Source organism: Oncorhynchus nerka, linkage group LG20 (genome assembly GCF_034236695.1).
Source record: "Oncorhynchus nerka isolate Pitt River linkage group LG20, Oner_Uvic_2.0, whole genome shotgun sequence".
Classification (NCBI taxonomy): domain Eukaryota; kingdom Metazoa; phylum Chordata; class Actinopteri; order Salmoniformes; family Salmonidae; genus Oncorhynchus; species Oncorhynchus nerka.
In genome coordinates this window covers 24,170,493-24,197,296 of record NC_088415.1, presented here as the reverse complement: position 1 = coordinate 24,197,296, position 26,804 = coordinate 24,170,493, and the positions used below count along the sequence as shown (strand labels likewise).

Genomic DNA, 26,804 nt, shown 5'->3' with positions numbered 1-26,804 from the left:
TTCCTTCAGCTTTATAGCCATGTGACGTGTCTGGGTTACCTCTTCTCTCTGTGGTCTTCTTACTGTACTGTCTTTGCCTCTACTACTGGGTTGTCTGGCTATATTGTAAACATTTATGAAAACAAAAATTTGCTTTTTGCTCTTAATTTAAGGTTAGGGTTATGTTTAAAATCACATTTTAAGAAGACAAATTGTAGAAATAGGCGGGGTTTAGGACTTTGTGGCTGTGATAACTAGGGACGACCCTACTACTGTGAGAAAAAATCTACTGCAGCCTGCAGCCTATGTCTGGTTTATACCAAAAAATTACTGAGTGAGCGTCTCGATCAAGGCGAATCTTTTCATAGACATTATGGAACTCTCCATCTTTGCAACATCACCAAATGTATAGTAAACTATCAATTTGCGTCCAGGAGAATATTGTTGTTTATTCGTAATTTCTTTTCATTTTGGTGTAATCCAGGGGTTCACACACCCCTATGATTTTCATAAAATGGGAAACCTAACTATGTTATAGAGGGCAACTATGTTATAGAGGGCTGCGCGCTAGATATAAGCTACATATTACAATACAAATAGGCTTTTCATTTTTTCCATTTCCTAATATCACAATGTCGGTTGCATTTTCATCGGCGCGCCCAAGGAGCAAAGGGGAGGTGACACAACAAACTATACAAAAGGTAATGCTATTTCTTTTTGCTCCATTACGTCGTCAAATATGACATATTTTGTCGACTTGAGAGCTTGCATAGTCAGTCAGTGTCAATGGTGGGAAAGTAGTGAACATCAGCACAGAGAAGGCAACTGGTACAGTAGAGCGAGGCAAACAGCGAGGGGATGATAATGACACTATTAAAACAGATTGACATTACTCAAAGGCTACTTTTTGTTGTTGTTTCCGTTGCCCCCTAAAACTTCAGTGTGCCTTTCTATGTAAGCTTACATAACGGCTACTATGTTATGCGTTAAAACATCAATGTTGTCTAATAATAGAGCATAAACATCCTAGAAAAATATGCAAGTTTGTCCCGAGTCTGACTGAAATAGTGCTTATTCTGGTGCATGCCCTTCATAGGATTTTTTTGTGAACTGTTGCGAGTGATTTTTTTCTTGGATCAATATTGTTTCTTTTGAAAACCATACTCCAAATTGTTACCAAAAATAGCAAGCCTTGACAGAGACGTGAGAGTAGACTAGTGATAATTATTTGGACAGCCACTGAGTGGTAAGAGGCACGTGCACTCGATGAACGGATAGTCTGACAGTGGCGACAGAGAGTGATTCGTGGAAGGTGTGTGGATTACGGGACAGTTTTGAGCCTACGTGCAGCAACATCCTTGGACCTTTGTTAAACCGAGAGGGAATGAGGCAGGCATTGCATTAATTTAGGGTGGCTTTCAAATGTTTTAGGGCATCTGGAAGTATTTTAACCAAACACGGTTAGAGCGCTTAATTTGGATATGCGTACCGTAGTTAATAGAGGACAGCACAGGTTCTCCTTTCTAATTCACTCTGGTTTTTTTTGTCACTGATGACGGAATGTTATGATTGGCTGAAGATAATGAAAGACTTGAGTTGCAGGGAAAAAAACAAACAATGGCTCCGTTCCACTGAAACAGTCTCTTCTGCGACGTTAATGATGCTCCATGAAAAACATCCGACCCAGATAATTGTGTTCAGCAAGAAAATTTAAAATCAGGACAATTTATTATAGTGTAGTGACATTATAGTAAACTACTCTAACGTTTTTTTTGGTAACACTTTACTTGACACCCAGTGTCATGACACGATCATAACATGTCATAATAGCTGACATAACTTGTCATAACCTGTCATAATATGGTCATGACCCATATATTTACACCTGTTGTGACATACACTATATATACAAAAGTATGTGGACACCCAGTGGATTCAGGTATTTCAGCCACACCTGTTGCTGACAGGTGTATAAAATCGAGTACACAGCCATGCAATCTCCATAGTCAAACAATGGCAGTAGAATGGCCTTACTGGAGAGCTCAGGGACTTTTAACCTGGCACCGTGATATGATGCCACCTTCCCAACATGTCAGTCCGCCAATTTCTGCCCTGCTAGAGCTGCTCCAGCCAACTGTAAGTGCAGTTATTGTGAAGTGGAAACATCTAGGAGCATCAACGGCTCAGCCGCGAAGTGGTAGGCCACACAAGCTCACAGAATGGGTCTGCCGAGTGCAGAAGTGCATAGAATGTATAAATTGTCTGTCCTCGGTTGCAACACTCACTACTGAGTTCCAAACTGCCTCTGGAAGCAATATCAGCAAAATAACTGTTAGTCGGGAGCTTCATGAAATGGGTTTCCATGGCCGAGCAGCTGCACACAAGCCTAAGATCACCATGCGCAATGCAAAACGTCTGCCGGAGTGGTGTAAAGCCCGCCACCATTGGACTCTGGAGCATCTGGAGTGATTAATCACTCTTCACCATCTGGCAGTCCGGCGAACAAATCTGGGTTTGGTGGACGCCAGGAGAACACTACCTCCCCCAATGCAACTGTAAAGTTTGGTGGATGAGGGATAATGGTCTGGGGCTGTTTTTCATGGTTCGTGCTAGGCCCCTTAGTTCCAGTGAAGGGAAATCTTAATTCTACAGCATACAATGACATTCTAGCCGATTCTGTGCTTCCAACTTTGTGGCAACAGTTTGGGGAAGGACCTTTCCTGTTTCAGCATGACAATGCCCCCATGCCCAAAGCGAGGTCCATACATAAATGGTTTGTCGAAATCAATGTGGAAGAACTTGACTGGCCTGCACAGAGCCCTGACCTCAACCCCTTCAAACACCTTTGGGATGAATTGGAACGCAGACTGCGAGCCAGGCCTAATTGCCCAACATCGGTGTCCGACCTCACTAATGCTCTTGTGGCTGAATGGAAACAAGTCCCCACAGTAATGTTCCAGCATCTAGTAGAAAGCCTTCCCAGAAGAGTGGAGGCTGTTATAGCTGCAAAGGGCAAGCCAACTCCATATTAATACCCATGATTTTGGAATGAAATGTTCGACAAGTAGGTGTCCACATACTTTTGGTCATGTAGTGTATATTGCGTTATCTTATGGCTGGTTCTGACACTTACATAATAGTGTAGGTGTCATTTATTCAAATAATTGTATTCCCTGCCAAGAAGTTTCCTTTGGTTTGAAAGTTTGTTTCTCAAGTCCTTTGGTGTTGTACAGTCATGTTTTTTTTCATCATATTTTAATTAACTTTGACACTGTCAAGAAGAATTATAACCATCCTGTGTCACTTTACTTGGACTAATAATATACTCTTTTTGACCATAATCATATAAGCCAGATAGGCCTATCACGTACAAGCCCTTATATCAGTCATCAGTCAAGAAGAGGGTGCCTTGTCCTTCTCCTGACATCTGCTGTCACGACTTCCGCCGAAGTCGGTTCCTCTAATTTGGCTTTCTAGCCATCCATTTTTCACGTATACATTTGTTTTGTCTTGTTCCCTGCACACCTGGTTTTCATTCCCCAATCAATTCATATGTATTTATTCCTCTGTTCCCCATCATGTCTTTGTGTAGAATTGTTTGTGTTACGTGTATTTTGATATTGTGGATATTGTTACTCGCATTACTTTTTGTCTATGTTCTGTGTTTTCGGCATATTATATATGTTACTTTGTGCTGTCATTTTGACCGGAATAAAAAGTGTGCCTGTTCACTACACTCTGCTCTCCTGCACCTGACTTCACCTCCAATACACACTCCTAACATCTGCTCCGGCATTTATCCCAGTCATCAGCAACAGAGCATTGGGGTAGGTGCATGTCTGACAACAATGTGTGAGCAATTGCAATGATAATTAACAAAATGTTAAACAGCATAAACAGACTGTTGAAAAGTAGGCTATGGTGTAATGGAATGTTTTGCCTTGTGTGATAGGTTTTGTGGGTTTTTACACTATTATGTAGGTGTCATAACCAGCCATAAAATATGTCTATGTTGTGCACATATGCATGTTATAGGTTACTGTATAGCAGATGTTTGCCGGGAAACTCGATGTTGAATTGCATATATATATATATATATATATATACAGTCGTGGCCAAAAGTCTTGAGAATGACACAAATATTAATTTCCACAAAGTTTGCTGCTTCAGTGTCTTTAGATATTTTTGTCAGATGTTACTATGGAATACTAAACTATTATTACAAGCATTTCGTAAGTGTCAAAGGCTTTTATTGACAATTACATGAAGTTGATGCAAAGAGTCAATATTTGCAGTGTTGACCATTCTTTTTCAAGACCTCTGCAATCCGTCCTGGCATGCTGTCAATTAACTTGTGGGCCACATCCTGACTGATGGCAGCCCATTCTTGCATAATCAATGAGAGTTTGTCCAAATTGGTGGGTTTCTGTTTGTCCACCCGCCTCTTGAGGATTGACCACAAGTTTTCAATGGGATTAAGGTCTGGGGAGTTTCCTGGCCATGGACCCAAAATATCGATGTTTTGTTCCCCGAGCCACTTAGTTATCACTTTTGCCTTATGGCAAGGTGCTCCATCATGCTGGAAAAGCCATTGTTCATCACCAAACTGTTCCTGGATGGTTGGGAGAAGTTGCTCTCGGAGGATGTGTTGGTACCATTCTTTACTCATGGCTGTGTTCTTAGGCAAAATTGTGAGTGAGCCCACTCCCTTGGTACACATAAATGGTCTCATGATGCTTTACTGTTGGCATGACACAGGACTGATGGTAGCGCTCACCTTGTCTTCTCAGGACAAGCTTTTTTCCGGATGCCCCAAACAATCGGAGAGGGGATTCATCAGAGAAAATGACTTTACCCCAGTCCTCAGCAGTCCAATCCCTGTACCTTTTGCAGAATATCAGTCTGTCCCTGATGTTTTTCCTGGAGAGAAGTGGCTTCTTTGCTGCCCTTCTTGACACTAGGCCATCCTACAAGTCTTTGCCTCACTGTGCGTGCAGATGCACTCACACCTGCCTGCTGCCATTCCTGAGCAAGCTCTGTACTGGTGGTGCCCCTATCCCGCAGCTGAATCAACTTTAGGAGACGGTCCTGGTGCTTGCTGGACTTTCTTGGGTGCCCTGAAGCCTTCTTCACATCAATTGAACCGCTCTCCTTGAAGTTCTTTATGATCCGATAAATGGTTGATTTAGGTGCAATCTTACTGGCAGCAATATCCTTGCATGTGAAGCCCTTTTTGTGCAAAGCAATGATGATGGCACATGTTTCCTTGAAGGTAACCATGGTTGACAGAGGAAGAACAATGATTCCAAGCACCACCCTCCCTTAGAAGCTTCCAGTCTGTTATTCAAACTCAATCAGCATGACAGAGTGATCTCCAGCCCTGTCCTCGTCAACACTCACACCTGTGTTAACAAGAGAATCACTGACATGATGTCAGCTGGTCCTTTTGTGGCGGGGCTGAAATGCAGTGGAAATGTTTTTTGGGGATTCATTAATTAATTGCAATTCATCTGATCACAATTCATCTGATCACATAACATTCTGGAGTATATGCAAATTGCCATCATACAAACTGAGGTGAAAATTAATATTTGTGTCATTCTCAAAACTTTGGCCACTACTGTGTGTATATATATATATATATATATTATGTGTGTGTCATGACAGTGTTATGACCATATTATAACAGGTTATGCCAGCTGTTATGACATATTATGGCATGTTATCACCGTGTCATAACGTGTTATGATGCTGTGTGTCAAGTGAGGTGTTACCTTTTTTTTTACCTCCCAAAGATGCTGGATGAAAATCACCATCTGATACAATGTATAATGGATTACCAGAACAAAGGAAAAACAGCAGAATGCACACAGTAGGTGTCACATCTGTCTTCATAGGCCTACTGTTGTGCACATATGCATGTTATAGGTTACTGTATAGCAGATGTTTGCCGGGAAACTCGATGTTGAATTGCATTGAATTCCACTTTGGGCAGAAATGAGTGTTTGCATCAGGAAAGTTTTAACATACTTTACCGGTTGTCCGTGCGGTTGGTACTTTTGGCGGTAGGAATGTGAGAAAATATATCCACAGGAAAGTATAATTACATAAACTTTTCAAAGTTCTGATGAATGAATGAATTACTTTTTATTTTCGCGTCAAATCGCCAGTTGGCGACCCATCCCTTATGGGATTAATTGACTCATAAACAAACAATACAATAATTAACTGTGATAATTCAGTGATAATTGTTCTTCCGGGGATTTCTGCTGTGCGCATCACATAAAAAGTGAACAAAATTAAAGATAAAAATCAATACATCATAATAAACAAGGTTATCCACACAGTAATTATATCCCTAGAGCAGTAAATAATATACATACATACAATTACATATATACATACACATACCTGTCACGCCTGTTCCCACTCCCCCTCCCTGGCGCCTTGTGCCAGGCTCCCCACATTACACACTCCTGTCACCATCATTACGCACACCTGCCTTTCCCCCGTCACGCGCATCAGCGATTATTGGACTCACCTTGACTCAATCACCTCTGTCAAAACCTCCCCTATATCTGTCTGGTTCCCTGCTTCAACATGAATTGCCGTTTGTCGTTTTGTACCCGTGTGCTGACGCTGTTCTTGTCTTGGTCATTGTCTGTTTCCTTATTAAATGTTAACTCCCGGTACCTGCTTCTTATCTCTGGCGTCGGTCTTTACAGAATGCTGAAGCCCCCAAACGAAGCTTCGGGGAGTGCTGGCTTTCCGGTTGGTGGTGACGTTGGGTCCGGGGGCCGCCACCAATGGACCCGGGGGTGCCTAAGCCAGCTCGTCGGCCTGTCACGCCCTAGCTGGCTAGAGAGGTTTCTTGCCCTGGTTGGCTCGGGAGGCACCCATCCTACGTCAGGCCTCAGCCGGATCGTCAGGGATTTATGTCCAGCCGGCTCGCCAGGCTGCTATGCCTCAGACGGATCACTGGGTTCCCACGCCTCAGCGGCAGGCCTGTCAGGCTCGCCCAGGTGGGACGCCGGGTGGTGCCCCAAGAAGGGGGGGGGGGGTACTGTCACGCCTAATCCAGCTCCCCCTCCCTGGTGCTTGAAGGCACCAGGCTTCCCAGTTTTACTCACTCCTGCCACCATCATTACGCACACCTGCCTTCCCCCTGTCACACGCATCAGCAATTATTGGACTCACCTGGACTCAATCACCTCTGTCATTACCTCCCCTATATCTGTCTGGTGCCCCACTCTGTTCCCTGCTTCAGCATTAATTGTCGTTTGTCATTTTTGTTCCCATGTGCTGACTGTTCTTGTCTCAGTCTTTGTCTGTTTCCTGATTAATGTTGACTCTGTCAATAATTTCCCTGTATTTAGCGCCATACACCATTCCTTCAGTTCTGACCAGTTCCTGCCGATGAAAAACATCCCCACAGCATGATGCTGCCACCACCATCTTTCACTGTGGGGATGGTGTCCTCGGGGTGATGAGGTGTTGGGTTTGTGCCAGACAAAAAGCTCAATTTTAGTCTCATCTGATCATAGTACCTTCTTCCATATGTTTGGGGAGTCTCCCACATGCCTTTTGGTGAACACCAAACGTGTTTGCTTATTTTTTTCTTTAAGCAATGGCTTTTTTTCTGGCCACTCTTTTGTAAAGCCCAGCTCTGTGGAGTGTACGGCTTAAAATGTTTCTGTTTGTTGCCTCTCCTTGCCTGGTCCGTGAGTTTTGGTGGGCGTCCCTCTATTGGCAGGTTTGTTGTGGTGCCATATTCTTTCCATTTTTTAAATAATTAATTTCATGGTGCTCCGTGGGATGTTCAAAGTTTCAGATATTTTTTTATAACCCAATCCCAATCTGTATTTCTCCACAACTTTGTCCCTGACCTGTTTGGAGAGCTCCTTGGTCTTCATGGTGTCCCTGACCTGTTTGGAGAGCTCCATGGTCTTCATGGTGTCCCTGACCTGTTTGGAGAGCTCCATGGTCTTCATGGTGTCCCTGACCTGTTTGGAGAGCTCCATGGTCTTCATGGTGTCCCTGACCTGTTTGGAGAGCTCCATGGTCTTCATGGTGTCCCTGACCTGTTTGGAGAGCTCCATGGTCTTCATGGTGTCCCTGACCTGTTTGGAGAGCTCCATGGTCTTCATGGTGTCCCTGACCTGTTTGGAGAGCTCCATGGTCTTCATGGTGTCTCTGACCTGTTTGGAGAGCTCCATGGTCTTCATGGTGTCCCTGACCTGTTTGGAGAGCTCCATGGTCTTCATGGTGTCCCTGACCTGTTTGGAGAGCTCCATGGTCTTCATGGTGTCCCTGACCTGTTTGGAGAGCTCCATGGTCTTCATGGTGTCCCTGACCTGTTTGGAGAGCTCCATGGTCTTCATGGTGTCCCTGACCTGTTTGGAGAGCTCCATGGTCTTCATGGTGTCCCTGACCTGTTTGGAGAGCTCCTTGGTCTTCATGGTGTCCCTGACCTGTTTGGAGAGCGCCATGGTCTTCATGGTGTCCCTGACCTGTTTGGAGAGCGCCATGGTCTTCATGGTGTCCCTGACCTGTTTGGAGAGCGCCATGGTCTTCATGGTGTCCCTGACCTGTTTGGAGAGCGCCATGGTCTTCATGGTGTCCCTGACCTGTTTGGAGAGCGCCATGGTCTTCATGGTGTCCCTGACCTGTTTGGAGAGCTCCATGGTCTTCATGGTGTCCCTGACCTGTTTGGAGAGCTCCATGGTCTTCATGGTGTCCCTGACCTGTTTGGAGAGCGCCATGGTCTTCATGGTGTCCCTGACCTGTTTGGAGAGCGCCATGGTCTTCATGGTGTCCCTGACCTGTTTGGAGAGCGCCATGGTCTTCATGGTGTCCCTGACCTGTTTGGAGAGCGCCATGGTCTTCATGGTGTCCCTGACCTGTTTGGAGAGCGCCATGGTCTTCATGGTGTCCCTGACCTGTTTGGAGAGCGCCATGGTCTTCATGGTGTCCCTGACCTGTTTGGAGAGCTCCTTGGTCTTCATGGTGTCCCTGACCTGTTTGGAGAGCGCCATGGTCTTCATGGTGTCCCTGACCTGTTTGGAGAGCGCCATGGTCTTCATGGTGTCCCTGACCTGTTTGGAGAGCGCCATGGTCTTCATGGTGTCCCTGACCTGTTTGGAGAGCTCCATGGTCTTCATGGTGTCCCTGACCTGTTTGGAGAGCGCCATGGTCTTCATGGTGTCCCTGACCTGTTTGAGAGCGCCATGGTCTTCATGGTGTCCCTGACCTGTTTGGAGAGCGCCATGGTCTTCATGGTGTCCCTGACCTGTTTGGAGAGCGCCATGGTCTTCATGGTGTCCCTGACCTGTTTGGAGAGCGCCATGGTCTTCATGGTGTCCCTGACCTGTTTGGAGAGCGCCATGGTCTTCATGGTGTCCCTGACCTGTTTGGAGAGCGCCATGGTCTTCATGGTGTCCCTGACCTGTTTGGAGAGCTCCATGGTCTTCATGGTGTCCCTGACCTGTTTGGAGAGCGCCATGGTCTTCATGGTGTCCCTGACCTGTTTGGAGAGCGCCATGGTCTTCATGGTGTCCCTGACCTGTTTGGAGAGCGCCATGGTCTTCATGGTGTCCCTGACCTGTTTGGAGAGCGCCATGGTCTTCATGGTGCAACTTGCTTGGTGGTGCCCCTTGCTTAGACTCTGGGGCCTTTCAGAACAGGTGTATATACACTGCTCAAAAAAAATAAAGGGAACACTAAAATAACACATCCTAGATCTGAATGAATGAAATATTCTTATTAAATACTTTTTTCTTTACATAGTTGAATGTGCTGACAACAAAATCACACAATTTATCAATGGAAATCAAATTTATCAACCCATGGAGGTCTGGATTTGGAGTCACACTCAAAAATTTAAGTGGAAAACCACACTACAGGCTGATCCAACTTTGATGTAATGTCCTTAAAACAAGTCAAAATGAGACTCAGTAGTGTGTGTGGCCTCCACGTGCCTGTATGACTTCCCTACAATGCCTGGGCATGCTCCTGATGAGGTGGCGGATGGTTTCCTGAGGGATCTCCTCCCAGACCTGGACTAAAGCATCCGCCAACTCCTGGACAGTCTGTGGTGCAACGTGGTGTCGGTGGATGGAGCGAGACATGATGTCCCAGATGTGCTCAATTGGATTCAGGTCTGGGGAACGTGCGGGCCAGTCCATAGCCTCAATGCCTTCCTCTTGCAGGAACTGCTGACACACTCCACCCACATGAGGTCTAGCATTGTCTTGCATTAGGAGGAACCCAGGGCCAACCACACCAGCATATGGTCTCACAAGGGGTCTGAGGATCTCATCTCGGTACCTAATGGCAGTCAGGCTACCTCTGGCAAGCACATGGAGGGCTGTGCGGCCCCCCAAAGAAATGCCACCCCACACCATGACTGACCCACCCCCAAACCGGTCATGCTGGAGGATGTTGCAGGCAGCAGAACGTTCTCCACGGCGTCTCCAGACTGTCACGTCTGTCACATGTGCTCAGTGTGAACCTGCTTTCATCTGTGAAGAGCACAGGGCGCCAGTGGCGAATTTGCCAATCTTGGTGTTCTCTGGAAAATGCCAAACGTCCTGCACGGTGTTGGGCTGTAAGCACAACCCCCACCTGTGGACGTCGGGCCCTCATACCACCCTCATGGAGTCTGTTTCTGACCGTTTGAGCAGACACATGCACATTTGTGGCCTGCTGGAGGTCATTTTGCAGGGCTCTGGTAGTGCTCCTCCTGCTCCTCCTTGCACAAAGGCGGAGGTAGCGGTCTTGCTGCTGGGTTGTTGCCCTCCTACGGCCTCCTCCACGTCTCCTGATGTACTGGCCTGTCTCCTGGTAGCGCCTCCATGCTCTGGACACTACGCTGACAGACACAGCAATGAGCTGTGGATGAGCTGCACTACCTGAGCCACTTGTGTGGGTTGTAGACTCCGTCTCATGCTACCACTAGAGTGAAAGCACCGCCAGCATTCAAAAGTGACCAAAACATCAGCCAGGAAGCATAGGAACTGAGAAGTGGTCTGTGGTCACCACCTGCAGAACCACTCCTTTATTGGGGGTGTCTTGCTAATTGCCTATAATTTCCACCTGTTGTCTATTCCATTTGCACAACAGCATGTGAAATGTATTGTCAATCAGTGTTGCTTCCTAAGTGGACAGTTTGATTTCACAGAAGTGTGATTGGAGTTACATTGTGTTGTTTAAGTGTTCCCATTATTTTTTTGAGCAGTGTATATTGAGATGATGTGACAGATCATGTGACACTTAGTTTGCACACAGGTGGACATTATTTAACTAATTAAATTACTTCTGAAGGTAATTGGTTGCACCAGATCTTATTTAGGGGCTTCATAGCAAAGGGGGTGAATACATATGCATGCACCCCTTTTCCGTTAGTTATTTTTCATTTCACTTTACCAGTTTGGACTATTTTGTGTATGTCCATCACATGAATTCCAAGTAAAAATGCATTTAAATTACAGGTTATAAAAATAAGAAAAACACGAAAGGGGATGAATACTTTTGCAAGGCACTACATATATATATATATATATATATATATATATATATATATATATATATATATACATGCATTTAGAAAAGTATTCAAACCCCTTGACTTTTTTCACATGTTGTTACGTTAGTCTTATTGTAAAATTGATAAAATAGTTTTTTCCCCTTTATAAATGTACACACAATACCCTGTGATGACAATGCAAAAACAGCTTTTTAGAATTTTTTGCAAATTTTTTAACAACACAAAACTTATATCACATTTACATAAGTACTCAGACCCTTTACTCATTACTTTGTTGAAGCACCTATGGAAGAGATTACAGCCTCGAGTCTTCTTGGGTATGACTCGACAAGCTTGGAACACCAGTATTTGAGGGGTTTCTCCCATTCTTCTCTGCAGATCCTCTCAAGCTCTGTCAGGTTGGATGGGGAGCTTTGCTGCCCAGCTATTTTCAGGTCTCTCTCTCGATATTTTCAGGTCTCTCTCTCTCTCTCTCTTGTCCCAAAGCCGCTCTTGCATTTTCTTGGCTGTGTGCGTAGGGTTGTTGTGAACCTTCAACCCAGTCTGATGTCCTGAGTGCTCTGGAGCAGGTTTTCATCAAGGATTTCTCTGTACTTTGCCCCGTTCATCTTTCCCTCGATCTTGACTAGTCTCCCAGTCCCTGCCGCTGAAAATCTTGGTTTCATCAGACCAGATAATCTTGTTTCTCATGATCTGAGGGTCCTTAAGGTGCCTTTTGGCAAACTCCAAGTGGTCTGTCATGTGCCTTTTACTGAGGAGTGGCTTCCGTCTGGCCACTCTACCATAAAGGCCTGATTGGTGGACTGCTGCAGAGATGGTTGTCCTTCTGGTTCTTGGTCACCTCCCTGACCAAGGCCCTTCTCCCCCTATTACTCAGTTTTCAGGCGGCCAGCTCCAAGAACAGTCTTGATGGTTCCAAACTTCTTCCATTTAAGAATGATGGAGGCAACTGTGTTCTTGGGGACCTTCAATGCTGCAGAATTATTTTGGTACCCTTCCCCAGATCTGTGCCTCGACACAATCCTGTCTTGGAGCTCTATGGACAATTGCTCTGACATGCACTGTAAACTGTGGGACCTTATATAGACAGGTGTGTGCCTTTCCAAATCATGTCCAATCAATTGAATTTACCATAGGTGGTACCACAGTCTTAACGTCAACAGTGAAGAGGCGACTCCGGGATGAGTTCCTTTGTCCAGTGTCTGTGTTCTTTCACCCATCTTAATCTTTTATTTTTATTGGCCAGTCTGAGATATGGCTTTTTCTTTGCAACTCTGCCTAGAAGGCCAGCATCCCGGAGTCGCCTCTTCACTGTTAAAGTTGAGACTGGTGTTTTGCGGGTACTATTTAATGAAGCTGCCAGTTGAGGACTTGTGAGGTGTCTGTTTCTCAAACTAGACACTCTAATGTACTTGTCCTCTTGCTCAGTTGTGCACCAGGGCTTCCCACTCCTCTTTCTATTCTGGTTAGCGCCAGTTTGTGCTGTTCTGTGAAGGGATTAGTACACAGCGTTGTACAAGATCTTCAGTTTCTTGGCAATTTCTCGCATGGAATAGCCTTCCTTTCTCAGAACAAGAATAGACTGATGAGTTTCAGAAGAAAGTTATTTGTTTCTGGCCATTTTGAGTCTGTAATCGAACCCACAAATGCTGATGCTCCAGACATTCAACTAGTCTAAAGAAGGCCAGTTGTATTGCTTCTTTAATCAGAACAACAGATTTCAGCTGTGCTAACATAATTGCAAAAGTGTTTTCTAATGATCAATTAGCTTTTTAAAATGATAAACTTGGATAAGCTAACACAACGTGCCATTGGAACACAGGAGTGATGGTTGCTGATAATGGGCCTCTGTACGCCTATGTAGATATTCCATAAAAAAATCTGCCGTTTCCAGCTACAATAGTCATTTACAACATTACCAATGTCTACACTGATTAATTTGATTCTATTTTAATGGACAAAAAAATAGTTTTTCTTTAAAAAACAAGGACATTTCTAAGTGACCCCAACCTTTTGAACGGTACAGTATGTAAATAAGGTATTTCTGTTTTCTATTTTTAATAAATGTTCAAACATTCTGAAAACCTGTTTTCATTTTGACATTATGGGGTATTGTGTGTAGTTTGAAGATTATATATTTTTTGTGAATTAACTTAAGAATAAGGCTGTAATGTAACAAAATGTGGAAAAAGTCACGGGGTCTGAATACTTTTCGAATGCACTGTACATATACACATACAGTTGAAGTTGGAAGTTTACATACACCTTAGCCAAATACATTTAATCTCAGTTTTTCACAATTCCTGACATTTAACCCTAGTAAAAAAATCCCTGTTTTAGGTCAGTTAGGATCACCACTTTATTTTATGAATGTGAAATGTCAGAATAATAGTAGAGAGAATGATTTATTTCAGGTTTTTTTTCATCACATTCCTAGTGGGTCAGAAGTTTAGATACATTCAATTAATATTTGGTAGCATTGCCTTTAAATTGTTTAACTTAGGTGAAATGTTTAGGGTAGACTTCCACAAGCTTCCCACAATAGGTTTTGTGAATTTTGTCCCATTCTTCCTGACAGAGCTGGTGAAACTGAGTCAGGTTTGTAGGCCTTTTTGCTCGCACACGCTCTTTCAGTTCTGCCCACAAATTTTCTACAGGATAAGGTCAGGGCTTGTGATGGCCACTCCAATACCTTGACTTTGTTGTCCTTCAGCCATTTTCCACAACTTTGGAAATATGCTTGGGATCATTGTCCATTTGGAAGACCCATTTACGACCAAGCTTTAGCTTCCTGATTGATGTCTTGAGATGTTGCTTCAATATATCCACATAATTTTCCCTCCTCATGATGCCGTCTATTTTGTGAAGTGAACCAGTCCCTCCTGCAGCGAAGCACCCCCACAACATGATGCTGCCACCCCCGTGCTTCACGGTTGGGATGGTGTTCTTCGGCTTGCAAGCCTCCCCCTTTTTCCTCCAAACATAACGATTGTCATTATGGCCAAACAGTTCTATTTTTGTTTCATCAGACCAGAGGACATTTATCCAAAAATTATGATATTTGTCCCCATTTGCAGTTCTTTGTCTCCCAAACCGTAGTCTGGCTTTTTTTATGGTGGTTTTGGAGCAGTGGCTTCTTCCTTGCTGAGCGGCCTTTCAGGTTATGTCGATATAGGACTTGTTTTACTGTGGATATAGATACTGGAGGAAACAGGCACAAAAGTATCTCCACAAACAAGGTCCTTTGCTGTTGTTCTGGGATTGATTTGCACCAAAGTACGTTAATCTCTAGGAGACAGAACACGTCTCCTTCCTGAGCTGTATGACGGCTGCGTGGTCCAATGGTGTTTATACTTGTGTACTGTTGTTTGTACAGATGAATGTGGTACCTTCAGGCATTTGGACATTTCTCCCAAGGATGAACCAGACTTGTGGAAGTGTATAATATTTTTTCTGAGGTCTTGGCTGATTTCTTTTGATTTTCCCATGATGTCAAGCAAAGAGGCACTGAGTTTGAAGGTAGACCCAGAAATACATCCACAGGTACACCTCCAATTGACTCAAATGATGTCAATTAGCCCATCAGAAGCTTCTAAAGCCATGACATAATTTTCTGGAATTTTCCAAGCTGTTTAAAGGCACAGTCAACTTAGTGTATGTAAACTCCTGACCCACTGGAATTGTGATACAGTGAAATAATCTGTCTGTAAACAATTGTTGGAAAGATTACTTGTGTCATGCACAAATTAGATGTTCTACCCGACTTGCCAAAACTATAGTTTGTTGACAAGCAATTTGTGGAGTGGTTGAAAAACGAGTTTTAATGACTCCAACTTAAGTGTATGTAAACTTCCGACTTCAACTGTACATACATGCATTGGCGATTTTAGTATGTAAATCTTGGTGGGGGAAAAAAAAGAAAGTTGGATGCATGCGAGCAAAGCCACTCCACAATACAACACTAAACAATATAGGAATCGACATGTTGGGCCCACAAACGGTTAGGGCCTACTTAAAGCTGTCCCAACAGCAGTCCCAAAGTCTTACCACTGCTCCACCTGGCTATCAGTGGTGCCTTGTCTGGCAGCAAAACAGTTCAGTTCATTCAGCCTCATTTACTGCCATTATCAAGGGGCATATAAGCAGACAATGAAAGCTCTTACAATATTCTATGTTTACATTTCTCTAAAACAGGTTAAAGGCTACATGTGCACCACCAAGTCAGAACAGTAGGCGTAATTAAATTATTTGGGTGAGGCACATGAGCTACTAACATCTTACTACACAACATACACTTAGTATTACATTCTTAGCTACAGTATACATATCTCCCTGGCATATTACATAATTTATGCAGTAGCATACAATACATTTTTGGACTCACCTTGTTCTGGTGTTCTCACTTGAACAGGAAGGCGCCACAATTGTATCATCAAAGTCTGGCATTCTCTGGATTCATGGTGCTTTCAAAACAACTGGGAACACTGAAAAAAATATGGTTGAGTCATGACAATGTCATTGATCTTTAGGTCGCAGCTCTCAAAAGAGGCCTGATTTACAATTTCCCAGTCGAAGCTTGTGTATTCCTGGCTTCCCAGTTGTCTTGAACTCATAGAAGTCACATTTTCGCAGTTCTGTGTTAACAGTTGTTTTGAGCACGATACAAATCATGCTTCATTGACAGAATGCCCAATGTTGAATGTTTATCATTTTGAATTTGTGATTTCCAACTTGTTCTGTAATGTTTATGTCCAATGGCCAATGACCACCGATACGTTTTATCTATGATTTCTCTTCAGTTTTTCTCTTCAAGGATGAAACATTATTTGCCAGTAGATTGTCGACTTTATTCATGTTGATGACTGCTAGCTAAGATTTTGAAAGTATGATGTCAAAGCTACTGTAGATATAACGTGATTTGACATAATTTTATCTGTGGCCAATGACCTTGAGCCTTCTTGGATAGGCACTTCTAATGTAACTTTATGGCAGCACCCAAGGTGCTAGAATTTTTTACATCTACCCTTAGACTTGGCAGTGACGTAATGTCCCCATGAGTGACAAACACTGAGCCAATCATGGCGTAATGCTCCGTATTTTCTGCTGGCTTGCCCCACCACAGAAAGCACTATGTGACACGTATTAATTCCAAAATAACATGCAAAACAGGCAAGCCGCCCCAAAAATAATTATAAATGAATGACGGGTCACCACATACATACATACATACATACATACATATATACATGTATATATATATACACACATATATATGTATATATACATATATATATATATATATATATATATATATATATATATATATATATATATAATGTATACATATATATATATATAATGTATACATATATATATATATAATGTATACATATATATATATATATATATATATAATGTATACACATATATATATATATATATATACACATATATATATATATATATATATATATATATATATATGTATATATATATATATATATATATATATGTATATATATGTATACAACCAGTTAAAGGTTGTGTTATTCCATGTGTTATTGAATAGTTTTTATGTTTTCACTATTATTCTGCAAATTAGAAAATAATAAAAATAAAGAAAAACCCTTGAATGAGTAGGTGTGTCCGAACTTTTTACTGGTACTGTACATATGTATACATATACTTACTGTACACGGTATACATACACATACATACATAACATCTACAGAAAAATTAAACAAGGCATTTGAACTGTCTATCATTTGAATAATGCGCAGAACCTTGTAAACACATGCAAGAGGTCAAGAAAGTATGCATGTTTCTGTGGATGCATGTTTATCTTGTACACATGCTTCAGGTGATAGAAATCTGAACGCCCTATCAGCGCTTTGAAAGTTGATGTAGTTATACTTTCCTGTGGATATATTGTCTCACATTCCTACAACCAAAAGGACCAACCGCGCGGACAAACGGTAAAGTACTTTAAAATGGCATTTTATTCAACATTCTGGCTTGTAGAGATCGTGAGAGGAAACTTTCCTGATTGAAACGCTCATTTCTACCCGACAAAACGTAATTCAACGTCAGGTTTCCAGTCAAAGCAGATGTATACTTGGATGAAGATGTTTTAAGCATGAAGATAGTATATCACAGGTTAATGATAGTCATTATGTTAAAGTCTCTCTGTGCTTTGATAGGTATCAGCAGATTCTTCACAGAAACCTGGTCTATCTGGCCACGATAGCAGATTCTAATCAGAACATGCAGTCACTGTTACCTGCGGTAAGTCTGCATGGAGTTACGCAATTTAGTAATTTCTTTCTCTCTCTCTCTCTCGTTATCTCTCAATTTCTCTCACCACACACCTCTCTTTTAATGTCTTTCTTCCTCCCTCACCCTTAGAGCTGTTATTTTTCTGTAACACAATTCTCGAGAGATGTAAATTCACATCTCTCCTTTCTATCTTTTTTGCCAGCCTCCTACCCCCATGGGGAGTATGGGTCCTGGAGGGATGGGGCAGAACGGGGGCAGTGGGCCCATACACTCCCAGAGCAACCTCAACGACGCCATGACACCTGGCCTGCCCCCCCCCTCCATGATGCAGAGTCAGATGAGCAATGGTGAGACCCCCATCTCCACACACGAACACACACACACCTCCATCCACACACACTCACACACCTTTGTCTGTACGTGTGTACAATCTCACTGCTGGTTTCTCTGCTCAACTGACTGTCTGCTGCATGGTCTGTCTGTCTGACCCTCCAATTCACCCCCTATAGCTTGGCAGCATCTCGGATCTCAAGTCTTCTCATCTCTGCAGACATCATTTTATGGGTGCATATTGATAGTTTAAAGTGGCTTCTTATTCTAATATCTTCATAATCTTCTTCAGCTGCACTGATCCCTTAAGACAGGATAAATGGATGCAATTTGGCAGATGCTAACTGTGCATTTACTTTCACCTGGCCAGTTCTCTCATGGTATTGCACATTAAGGAATGGAAAAATGGAGAGGAAGCCACTTTAGACTATTGAGATGCACCTTTATGTATCCATACAGGTCTTTTTCCTCTTGTCAATCTGTCCCTCCTGGTTTCCACTAATTCTTCTCTCGTTAAGTGTCTCTGCATAATCCCAGCACCCCAAACCTCTTAATTTAGTCCTACACGAGCCTCCTGTGGTGTAGCGATGAACTGAATGTGTTGCGTTTCCATGGTGCCTGTGGCCATGGTGGCATTACGTGTGCCTGAGGGTCCGGCTGCTTTGACTGCTCAGTGTGTTGTCAGGCCCCAGCCATGCTCCCATGCAGCAGCAGCAGCAGCATGCGGATCAGACACAGTCGGCTGGGCCCTCCTCCACGTCCCTCAGCCTGCCGGCCAGCACCCACAGCTCAGCCTTGGGCTACAGCCACCCCGTGCCCCCCTCTTCCCAGGGCAGCATGATCCAGGGGCCTGGCCCAAGCCCAGGCTACGGTTCTTCCTCTTCTTCCTCCTCCCGCAGCAACCTCAACATGCAGTCCAACCCAGGTGAGCCAGCCAGGTGCAGAGGAACCAGAGACCAAGGACCAGTGGCATAGCAATAAGCCATCAAAGCCAATGATATTCAATAATTGAAAACACAATTCCTTTGGAAATACATGATTTCTAATTTGGCTGTTCTATTTTGCTTGCCTCTAGTGAGTCTTGTTGCTAAGTACGTTACTAGTGAATGACGAGTCCACTCCTTGCTCAGGGAGTGTGATTGGCCAGCCCCCACTACAGTAAATGTCAGAGCTCTGGAGGGGAAGGGGGGATGATCAAGGAGAAAGGGAAGCTGAGAGGATGAACAGATGTGAATCTGAGAGTGGAGTGTATTCTGGAGTTTGAGTGAGGTTGTAGTTTTGGCCTAGCTCTCAGCAGGGCAAAGAGAGGGAGGGAGCGATAGGGAGTTGTGCTCTCTCTGAGGATTCTAGAAAATGACGATTGTATTGATTTAGACAGGACACCAGTGAATGATTGACTGATCCAGGGAACCCTGAAGGTATTCCACCTCCACAACTCTTCCACATCGTTCTCTATAACCTCCCTTCTCTTCCCTAGCTTTTAGAAAACCTTCTCTAGTCTTTATACGCTTGAACTTCACAATCCATAACCTCTGAATATCGCATTGTCCCGTATGAACGACAAGAAGATCCAAACATATTCAGTTCATCAGACTGTTAGGCATCCCCTTCCTCCCTCTGGAGTCTAGTATCGTCCCCAATCCCAGTCACCACCCTGCTTCAGGCTCTCCTCTCCTGACCTCTAACCCCTGACATGCATCCCTGCAGTCTCCCTCGTCTCCCTGGTTGTCAATGTGTATTTATCTCTGTTTTATGCACTGACCCCTCTCTGGCTTCTTTTGCATTTACTGCAGAGATTTCCTCCCCCAATTTCTGTTCTGGTTATGAATGATGATGACAATAATGAAGACGATGATGATGTTGACATTGGGTGTGTGTGTTGATGTATAACGGCCCTTCCCCCCACCATCCTCTAGTCTCCATGATGCAGCAGCCTCATTACCCGTCGTCCCAGACTGGGGCCGGGCAGCAGCACTACCAGGGCCAACAGACTGCTATGGGCATGTTGGGGCAGAGCGGACAAGGCAACAGTATGGTGAGCCAGAGGCCCATGGGGACTTACCGACCCACACAGCAGGGTAGGTGACCATGTCTTTCTCTGTGTTCCTACAGGCTGCTGCGGTTTGGTTAAGAGCTGCAGGGGCATGCTAAGTCTGCAGGGATGCATGTGGCTCACTGTGGTCTATCGGTGGAGAAGATGGCTGTATGGTTTTGGGTGTAGGTGATTACTTGTGAAAGATGTAGCCAAAGTGAATGCAAAGGACATGGATGTGGGGTGAAACTTTGAGATGTTAATAGTTAGCAGGCGTTTAGGAAGTGTGCGCCTAAAAACAGACTATGATATGTAGGGTGGATGTAATCTGTCAATGATGCACGTACGTTACCATGGTATCGCAGGTGTGTAGCCTAGAGGATCTGACCTATGGTAATGGTCTGCCAATGACTTTAGGAAGAAGCAGACTGAAGATTTATGGCTGTTGTCACTTGGAGTCCCAGTCTCTGTAAATCACTTTACCCACGCTGTTTCAGCATGTGCCTAAAAATAGTCCCCCAACATCCCCTTGTTTGGTGTGGGATGTGGGCTAGACACGTTCCTCACAGAGACTCGTCAGTAGCTTGTCTGTACTGGATTTCTGAGACACTGTCTCCAGGGCAACAGAGGTCACTAGCCCTGGGTTGTATGTTGTGACTTACCCTGGTCTTATCCCAGCTTGTCCAGGTACAGTCACTGGGTCCTGTCTACATGGACTGTATTGTTCTGACTCCGAGTTGGGTTAAGTGACCAGCTCACAAGCCATCCTCTGATTGGTCGAATGGTTGTTGCTAAGGCACTTCTCTCGACTGTGTCTGGTGATATTGGGTATTGTATTGTCGGATATCACGCTTGGAGATTGTCTTTCTAACACTGTCAGACTTTTTTTGTGGCAAATTGTTGCCGGTGTATAGTTCATCTCTGACAATGGATATTTATCAATGGGAAATTAATAAGACTTTCTTTTGCCATGGAAGATGCTTTCTTCTCTAGCTGTTGACTGCTGTGATAATGGTCCTTTTGCATTACGTCATAGGATCAATATGTTGTAGAATATTTATATTTTGCGAGACTGTGAGTTTCTATCTTGCAGATATAACAATATTTCCAGCAATACATTTGGCAACAGAAATAAATATATTTTTTTGAGTTGGTAGTTTGTGATGTAAAAGGAAGGAATGGCATCTGTAGTTTTTGCAGACCACCAACAACACCACCAACACCACCACCAACAACACCACCAAGACCAACACCACCAATAACACCACCAACACCACTGCTTTCTCATGTCATTGACCCGCTCAGATTTCTGAAAACTTCCATCTCTGTCATTGATCTTTTCAGAAAGTCCTATTTAATTTAATTCTCATAGGAATCTATAATTTTTCAGATCATGGTTTGGATAGGGCTGAACATTCTGAAATGAGAATGATTGGACTCAAATGGCAGCCAAAATCCTTCAGTTCTTTGATGCATTTTCTTCCCAACACAAACATTATCAATTCACATTTCAGATAGAGTAGGGAATAGCCATCCTTCGGAACAAAATAAGTGAAAACCAGAATACGTGTGTTTCAACAAAGAGACTTCAGTCTACTTACCGCCTCCTACACTATCATGTATTCAGTCTAATTCTACTTGAACTTCAGTCATTCAACCACAAAAAAAGCTTCTCATGACATCATTAGCACCCATATGACGCCACTTCTCCTCTCCCTCACTCTCATACGCACAGACACACACTCATGCACATACTAATGCACGCAGGCACGCATTGTGCATCTCTCACTCTCGTGCCTCTCGTTCTCTCTCACAGTCACACACATTTTGCTATTCTATCCTCATGGGGAGCTATTTTCCCTAACCTTAACCCCAGCCCTAAACCTAACTAGAGTAATCACTTACTCTAATTGTAACCCTAACCACTATTCTTAAAATAGCCTTTGTCTTCATGGGGATGTGGGAAATGTCCCCACAAGGAAGAATTGTCCTTGTTTTAACTTCCTTGTAGGGACTTTGGGGGATTTAAGGTCACACACACACACACGTTTGTTTTACTATCCTTGTGGGGACCAAACAATTGAATAACAAATCCTATTTTACCTAACCCTTAAGCCCTAACCCTAACTCCTAACCTTAATTCTAACCCCCAAGCCTAAAATAGTCATTTTCCTTCATGGAACCGGTGAAATGTCCACACTTGTCTGAATTTTCCTTGTTTAATATTCTTATGAGGACTTCTGGTCCCCAGAAGGATAGTAAAACCAAACACGCAGACACTCCCCTCCAACTCTCCAACTCCCAAAGTGTCCTGGCCCAGCCTCCTTTAGTCACCAACAGAGCCCCATTGGTCGGACCAGCTGATTAACCAATCCTGGTGTCGCCTGTCTTGCAGGATGTGCACTGCAGTACATGGGACAAGACGAGTTCTACGGAGAGCAGTATGGACACACTCAGAGCTCCAGTGAGCCCATAAACCAGCAGTATTACCCCGATGGTAATCATTCAGAGCCTTGACCCTCACACACACAACCACTCCAAACACATACACACCTTTCAGACATCTCAATCACACACATACACACACATATACATGCCTTCCCGTCTGTGTTATCCCACTGCCCTGTCTTCAGCGCTGAACTCAATAAATCAATCCTCTGGCTTCTTGTCTTTTCTTTATCTTCTTGTGGGAGTTTAATGGGAGTCTTTTGTACGGTCATAATATGGATGGATTATGATTGTTATGGCAAAGTGCAAAGGTTGGTCCCAGAACTGTTACCTCCTAGTGTGTCTCTGTTAATAGTGTTCCCCTTTGGTGTACCTAAACTTGCAGTTGGTCCCAGAGATTTCCCAAAGCCCCAACTGATTGTAGGGTGTTTGTGTGTGCTTTGTTTAAATGTGAGTTTTTATTTGAGTGTCCGAGGCACGGCAAATGTCTGTTTGTGCTCTTGTCATCTTATGGGTGCACACCTATGTATGTATAAGCTTTATGAACTGTGAGAGGACCAAGCTCTCTAGCATATGTGTGAGGACCCACATTGTTTATAATAGAGTGGTTTTGGCACGTGCTCATTCCTGCCCACTCCAGGTCATGCCGAGTACTCCTACCAACAGTCGTCCTACGGCGAACAGGGCTATGAGAGGCCCTTTGACGAGTCCTCACAGCACTACTACGAAGGAGGTATGTTCCCAAACCACATCAGACTCATGCCTAATAAGCATAAAGGTTGTGATAGTATTGTAGCTGCTAGCTATCTGCCACACTAGGCCTAATCTCAGACACCCAGAAGTAAAATATAGCAGATGCTTGATTACTATTTATGTTATGTGCATCTGTCCACGAGGAACTACAATCCGCTTAATACAAGTCTGAAGTCAATCTTGAAGAAGTTACATCCCTACTTCTGACCCCCAGGCAACTCCCAGTACAGTCAGCAGCAAGCCCAGTACCAGCATGGCTCAGGTCAGCAGCAGCCCTTCAGCCAACAACAGTACCCCTCACAGCAGGGCTACAGCACACAGCAACAGGGCTATGGTAAGGAACACACACACAGGTGTGCACTTGCCCATGTTTTGCTATGGACATGTTGATGCAGATGGTTGGGAATTTAACATTAAATCAGTAAATTGGTATTTTGAGAAGATGATTGTTTTACTGTTACATCTGTCAGAGTGATTGAATACTTGGTTGACTGACTGATTTGGTCTCCAGGTCCAGGTCAGGGTGCGTCGTCCCAGTACTCCCAGTACCAGCAGGGTCAGGGCCAGCAGTATAGCTCCTACCGCTCCTCCCAGGCTGCCCCTGGGGCACAGACACAGAGGCCCTACGCTTACGAACAGGTACAGCTACCCCTGACCCCACGTTTTGAGGAGGACGGTGCTGTCCAACCAAACATTGGGTAAATTGGGCAACTCACACCGCAAATTACCACAATGGCGATGCCCATGGGTTGCTTTTAATCATGAGAAAGTATTAATGATCGAAAGTATTCCCCATCTCACGCTGACCTGAAATGACTAAAGATTTGTGTTTTCTTTTCTACCTCCCACTCCCTTAGGGTCAATATGGAAACTACCAGCAATAAGGCACCACCTCCTGGGCAAACTGGTGGACAGGTTAGGCAAGGGAACAGTTCTGTGAATGCCCCTTAACAGTCATGTGTAAACCAGTCTGAGTAAATTAGTTAGATTAAGCTCTGAATCCTTTTAGTTTGCTGAGAGACAGATTAGAAGGCTAGAATATCAGCTCCATTGTCCGCTTGTTCACTATTTTCTAGCTGAGTAGAGGTTAACTGGTTCAGGAGATCCTGTATGAAGCACCTCTCATCTCTGCTTTCTCTCCTCACCCTCTATAAGAGGCTTTGAATTAGGGGGGTATCTGGTAACAAATCGGGGCATCCTCAATAGTATTATTATATTAACATGGGCACTATATGTGTTTTAAACTCATGTGAAATTTTAAACCTGCCTCTAAATGTCTTCCTTCCTTGGTCTGTGACCTCTATCAGCCTCTACCTGGCTCCTCATATCCTCCCTTTCTGTCTTTGTCTTTCACAGGGTGCACAATACAAGTGCTATCCTCTCTTTAAGAATGTAATTGGAAATGCGCCAATTAGGTTGTTCACATTTACATAAGATTGATCTAATATCATACAATCAGCATCTATTATTCAGTGTAGAGAATAACTTAGAGTTGACTCTTGATAAGTGTACTTTGATTAAGGTGAAAATGGGGCTTGTCGGTGGTGTTCAACCTGTCTTCAGGTTGTTTTTTTTTAATCTGTGAAGTTGTGTAGGTCAGTGTGTGGTGTGACCGACTGTTTTGTGTTAACACTCTCTTTGTGTAAGAAGAACCAATGTTTTAGTAAGGTAATAGACACAATAGCTGGTGAATTGACAAGTGTGCATCAACTACACTACATTGCCAAAAGTATGTGGACATCTGCTCATCGAACAGACTGCCAGATGGTCAAGCGTGATTCATCACTCCAGAGAACGTGTTTCCACTGCTCCAGAGTCCAATGGCGGTGAGCTTTATACCACTCCAGCCGACGCTTTGCATTGCACATGTTGATCTTAGGCTTGTGTGCGGCTGCTCAACCATGGAAACCAATTTCATGAAGCTCCCGATGAACAGTTATTGTGCTGACGTTGCTTCCAGAGGCAGTTTGGAACTCAGTAGTGAGTGTTGCAACTTCAGCTTCTGTCAGTCCCGTTCTGTGAGCTCATGTGGCCTACTACTTCGCGGCTGAGCCGTTGTTACTCCTAGACGTTTCCACTTCACAATAACAGCACTTACAGTTCACCGGGGCAGCTCTAGCAGGGCCGAAATTTCACAAACTGACTTGCTAGAAAGGGGGCATCCTATGACGGTGCCACGTTGAAAGTCACTGGGCTCTTCAGTAAGGCCATTCTACTGCCGATGTTTGTGTATGTAGATTGCATGGCTGTGTACTCTACTTTATACACCTGTCAGCAACGGGTGTGGCTAAAATAGCTGAATCCACTAATTTGATGGGGTCCACATACTTTTGTATATATAGTGTATCAACACCATCATAATCTCATCACATAATACAGTATGGAAAATCCATGTCCATGATCAACCCCTTTTGTTCATTCTTAAATTTGGTCTGATTGCCTTTCTATTTTTTAACGAAGTGTTTTTTTAAATAAGCTAAATCATTTAACTTTTATATGGTATATTGGAACTTTTTCCATCCTATATTTATTTATCAATTAATTGTATTTAATTATCAGATGTTTCAGTATTTATTATTCTGTTTCATTCTCTGTAATGCACTTTTATTTATCATGTCATTCAAGTTGTTTCTAAGAAATGATTTCCAAACAGAAGAATGTGTTTGGCAATCGGTACAACACCTTTTCAATACGAGCAATACAGTCAGTCATTGGAGCAGAGTGATATTATCAGTAGGCTTGTAATTAGATTTTCTGTGTGCTACCACACATTTTTGAGTCTATAGCCTATTAGAGTACAAAAATGAAAGTCTTATTAGCCTTGTGTCTTGTTGAATACATAACCCAAAGTATTATTGTTGGCAATTGGGTTTGGATTTTGCTTCAACTGTCTTAGCCCATATGAATGGATTTTTCATTTTTTTAAATTACGTTCTTACGAAATTGATGTAGTCATAGCGTATGTCTGTGAGTGCATATGACATACTGACATATTTGGTTTGCAGCAACTAAAAAGTTTGCCATTTGTCTTGCTCAATTGACTATATTTGACGTGATCATAGATCAAGTTCGGGGGTAAGGCCTTAGTGTTATAGAAGACAATTGTCAAATCAGTTTGTCACACAAACACATTGCCTTATTATTTATTGACAAAGTACAATAAAGAGATTTTGTAAAAAGATTTTGTGGTGGTTTTTATTTACCTCAAAAGATTTTATCATTTTTGAAAATCATGGTATGTTTTGTTGTATAGGCCACCATTAATATATCCCCTGTAATAATCGTAGTAATGTCAGACTAGAACTTTCCTATATGGTGCTGAAATTATATGAATCTCAAAAGGGGACAGCACAACTCATTACACCTGGAAGTTGCCATAATTTACCAAGACAGTGGGAATATCTGCTCACCTGTATGTTAAATTAACTATACAGTGACAAT

At 43.3% G+C, this 26,804-nt stretch overlaps 1 protein-coding gene across 7 annotated transcripts; it reads left to right on the top strand.

The window, feature by feature from the left end:
• Positions 1-186: 186 nt before the first annotated feature.
• Positions 187-26,544, top strand: LOC115102114 (calcium-responsive transactivator-like). 7 transcript variants are annotated; one of them, XM_029621708.2, is made up of 11 exons: positions 187-680; positions 5,775-5,851; positions 17,725-17,809; positions 18,003-18,147; positions 18,816-19,055; positions 20,047-20,208; positions 22,558-22,659; positions 23,251-23,343; positions 23,578-23,697; positions 23,875-24,061; positions 24,221-26,544. In XM_029621708.2, exons 1-11 carry the CDS (start codon positions 612-614, stop codon positions 24,312-24,314), a joined length of 1,374 nt encoding a protein of 457 aa, XP_029477568.1. In that variant the 5' UTR covers positions 187-611; the 3' UTR covers positions 24,315-26,544. The 7 variants fall into 7 exon arrangements, with proteins under 7 accessions (XP_029477568.1, XP_029477570.1, XP_029477565.1 ...); XM_029621710.2 differs by having other exon boundaries at positions 188-680; positions 23,875-24,002; positions 24,221-24,331; XM_029621704.2 differs by having other exon boundaries at positions 189-3,806.
• The last annotated feature ends 260 nt before the right edge of the window (positions 26,545-26,804 follow it).

Bases quoted from the DNA above. Each gene is read 5' to 3' on its own strand.
- LOC115102114 (XM_029621704.2), top strand. From the start codon at position 3,558: ATGTCTTTGTGTAGAATTGTTTGTGTTACGTGTATTTTGATATTGTGG. The intron at 5,852-17,724 runs GTAGGTGTCACA...GTGCTTTGATAG, and splicing joins AAAACAGCAGAATGCACACA to GTATCAGCAGATTCTTCACA. The intron at 24,062-24,220 runs GTAAATTGGGCA...CCACTCCCTTAG, and splicing joins GCTGTCCAACCAAACATTGG to GGTCAATATGGAAACTACCA.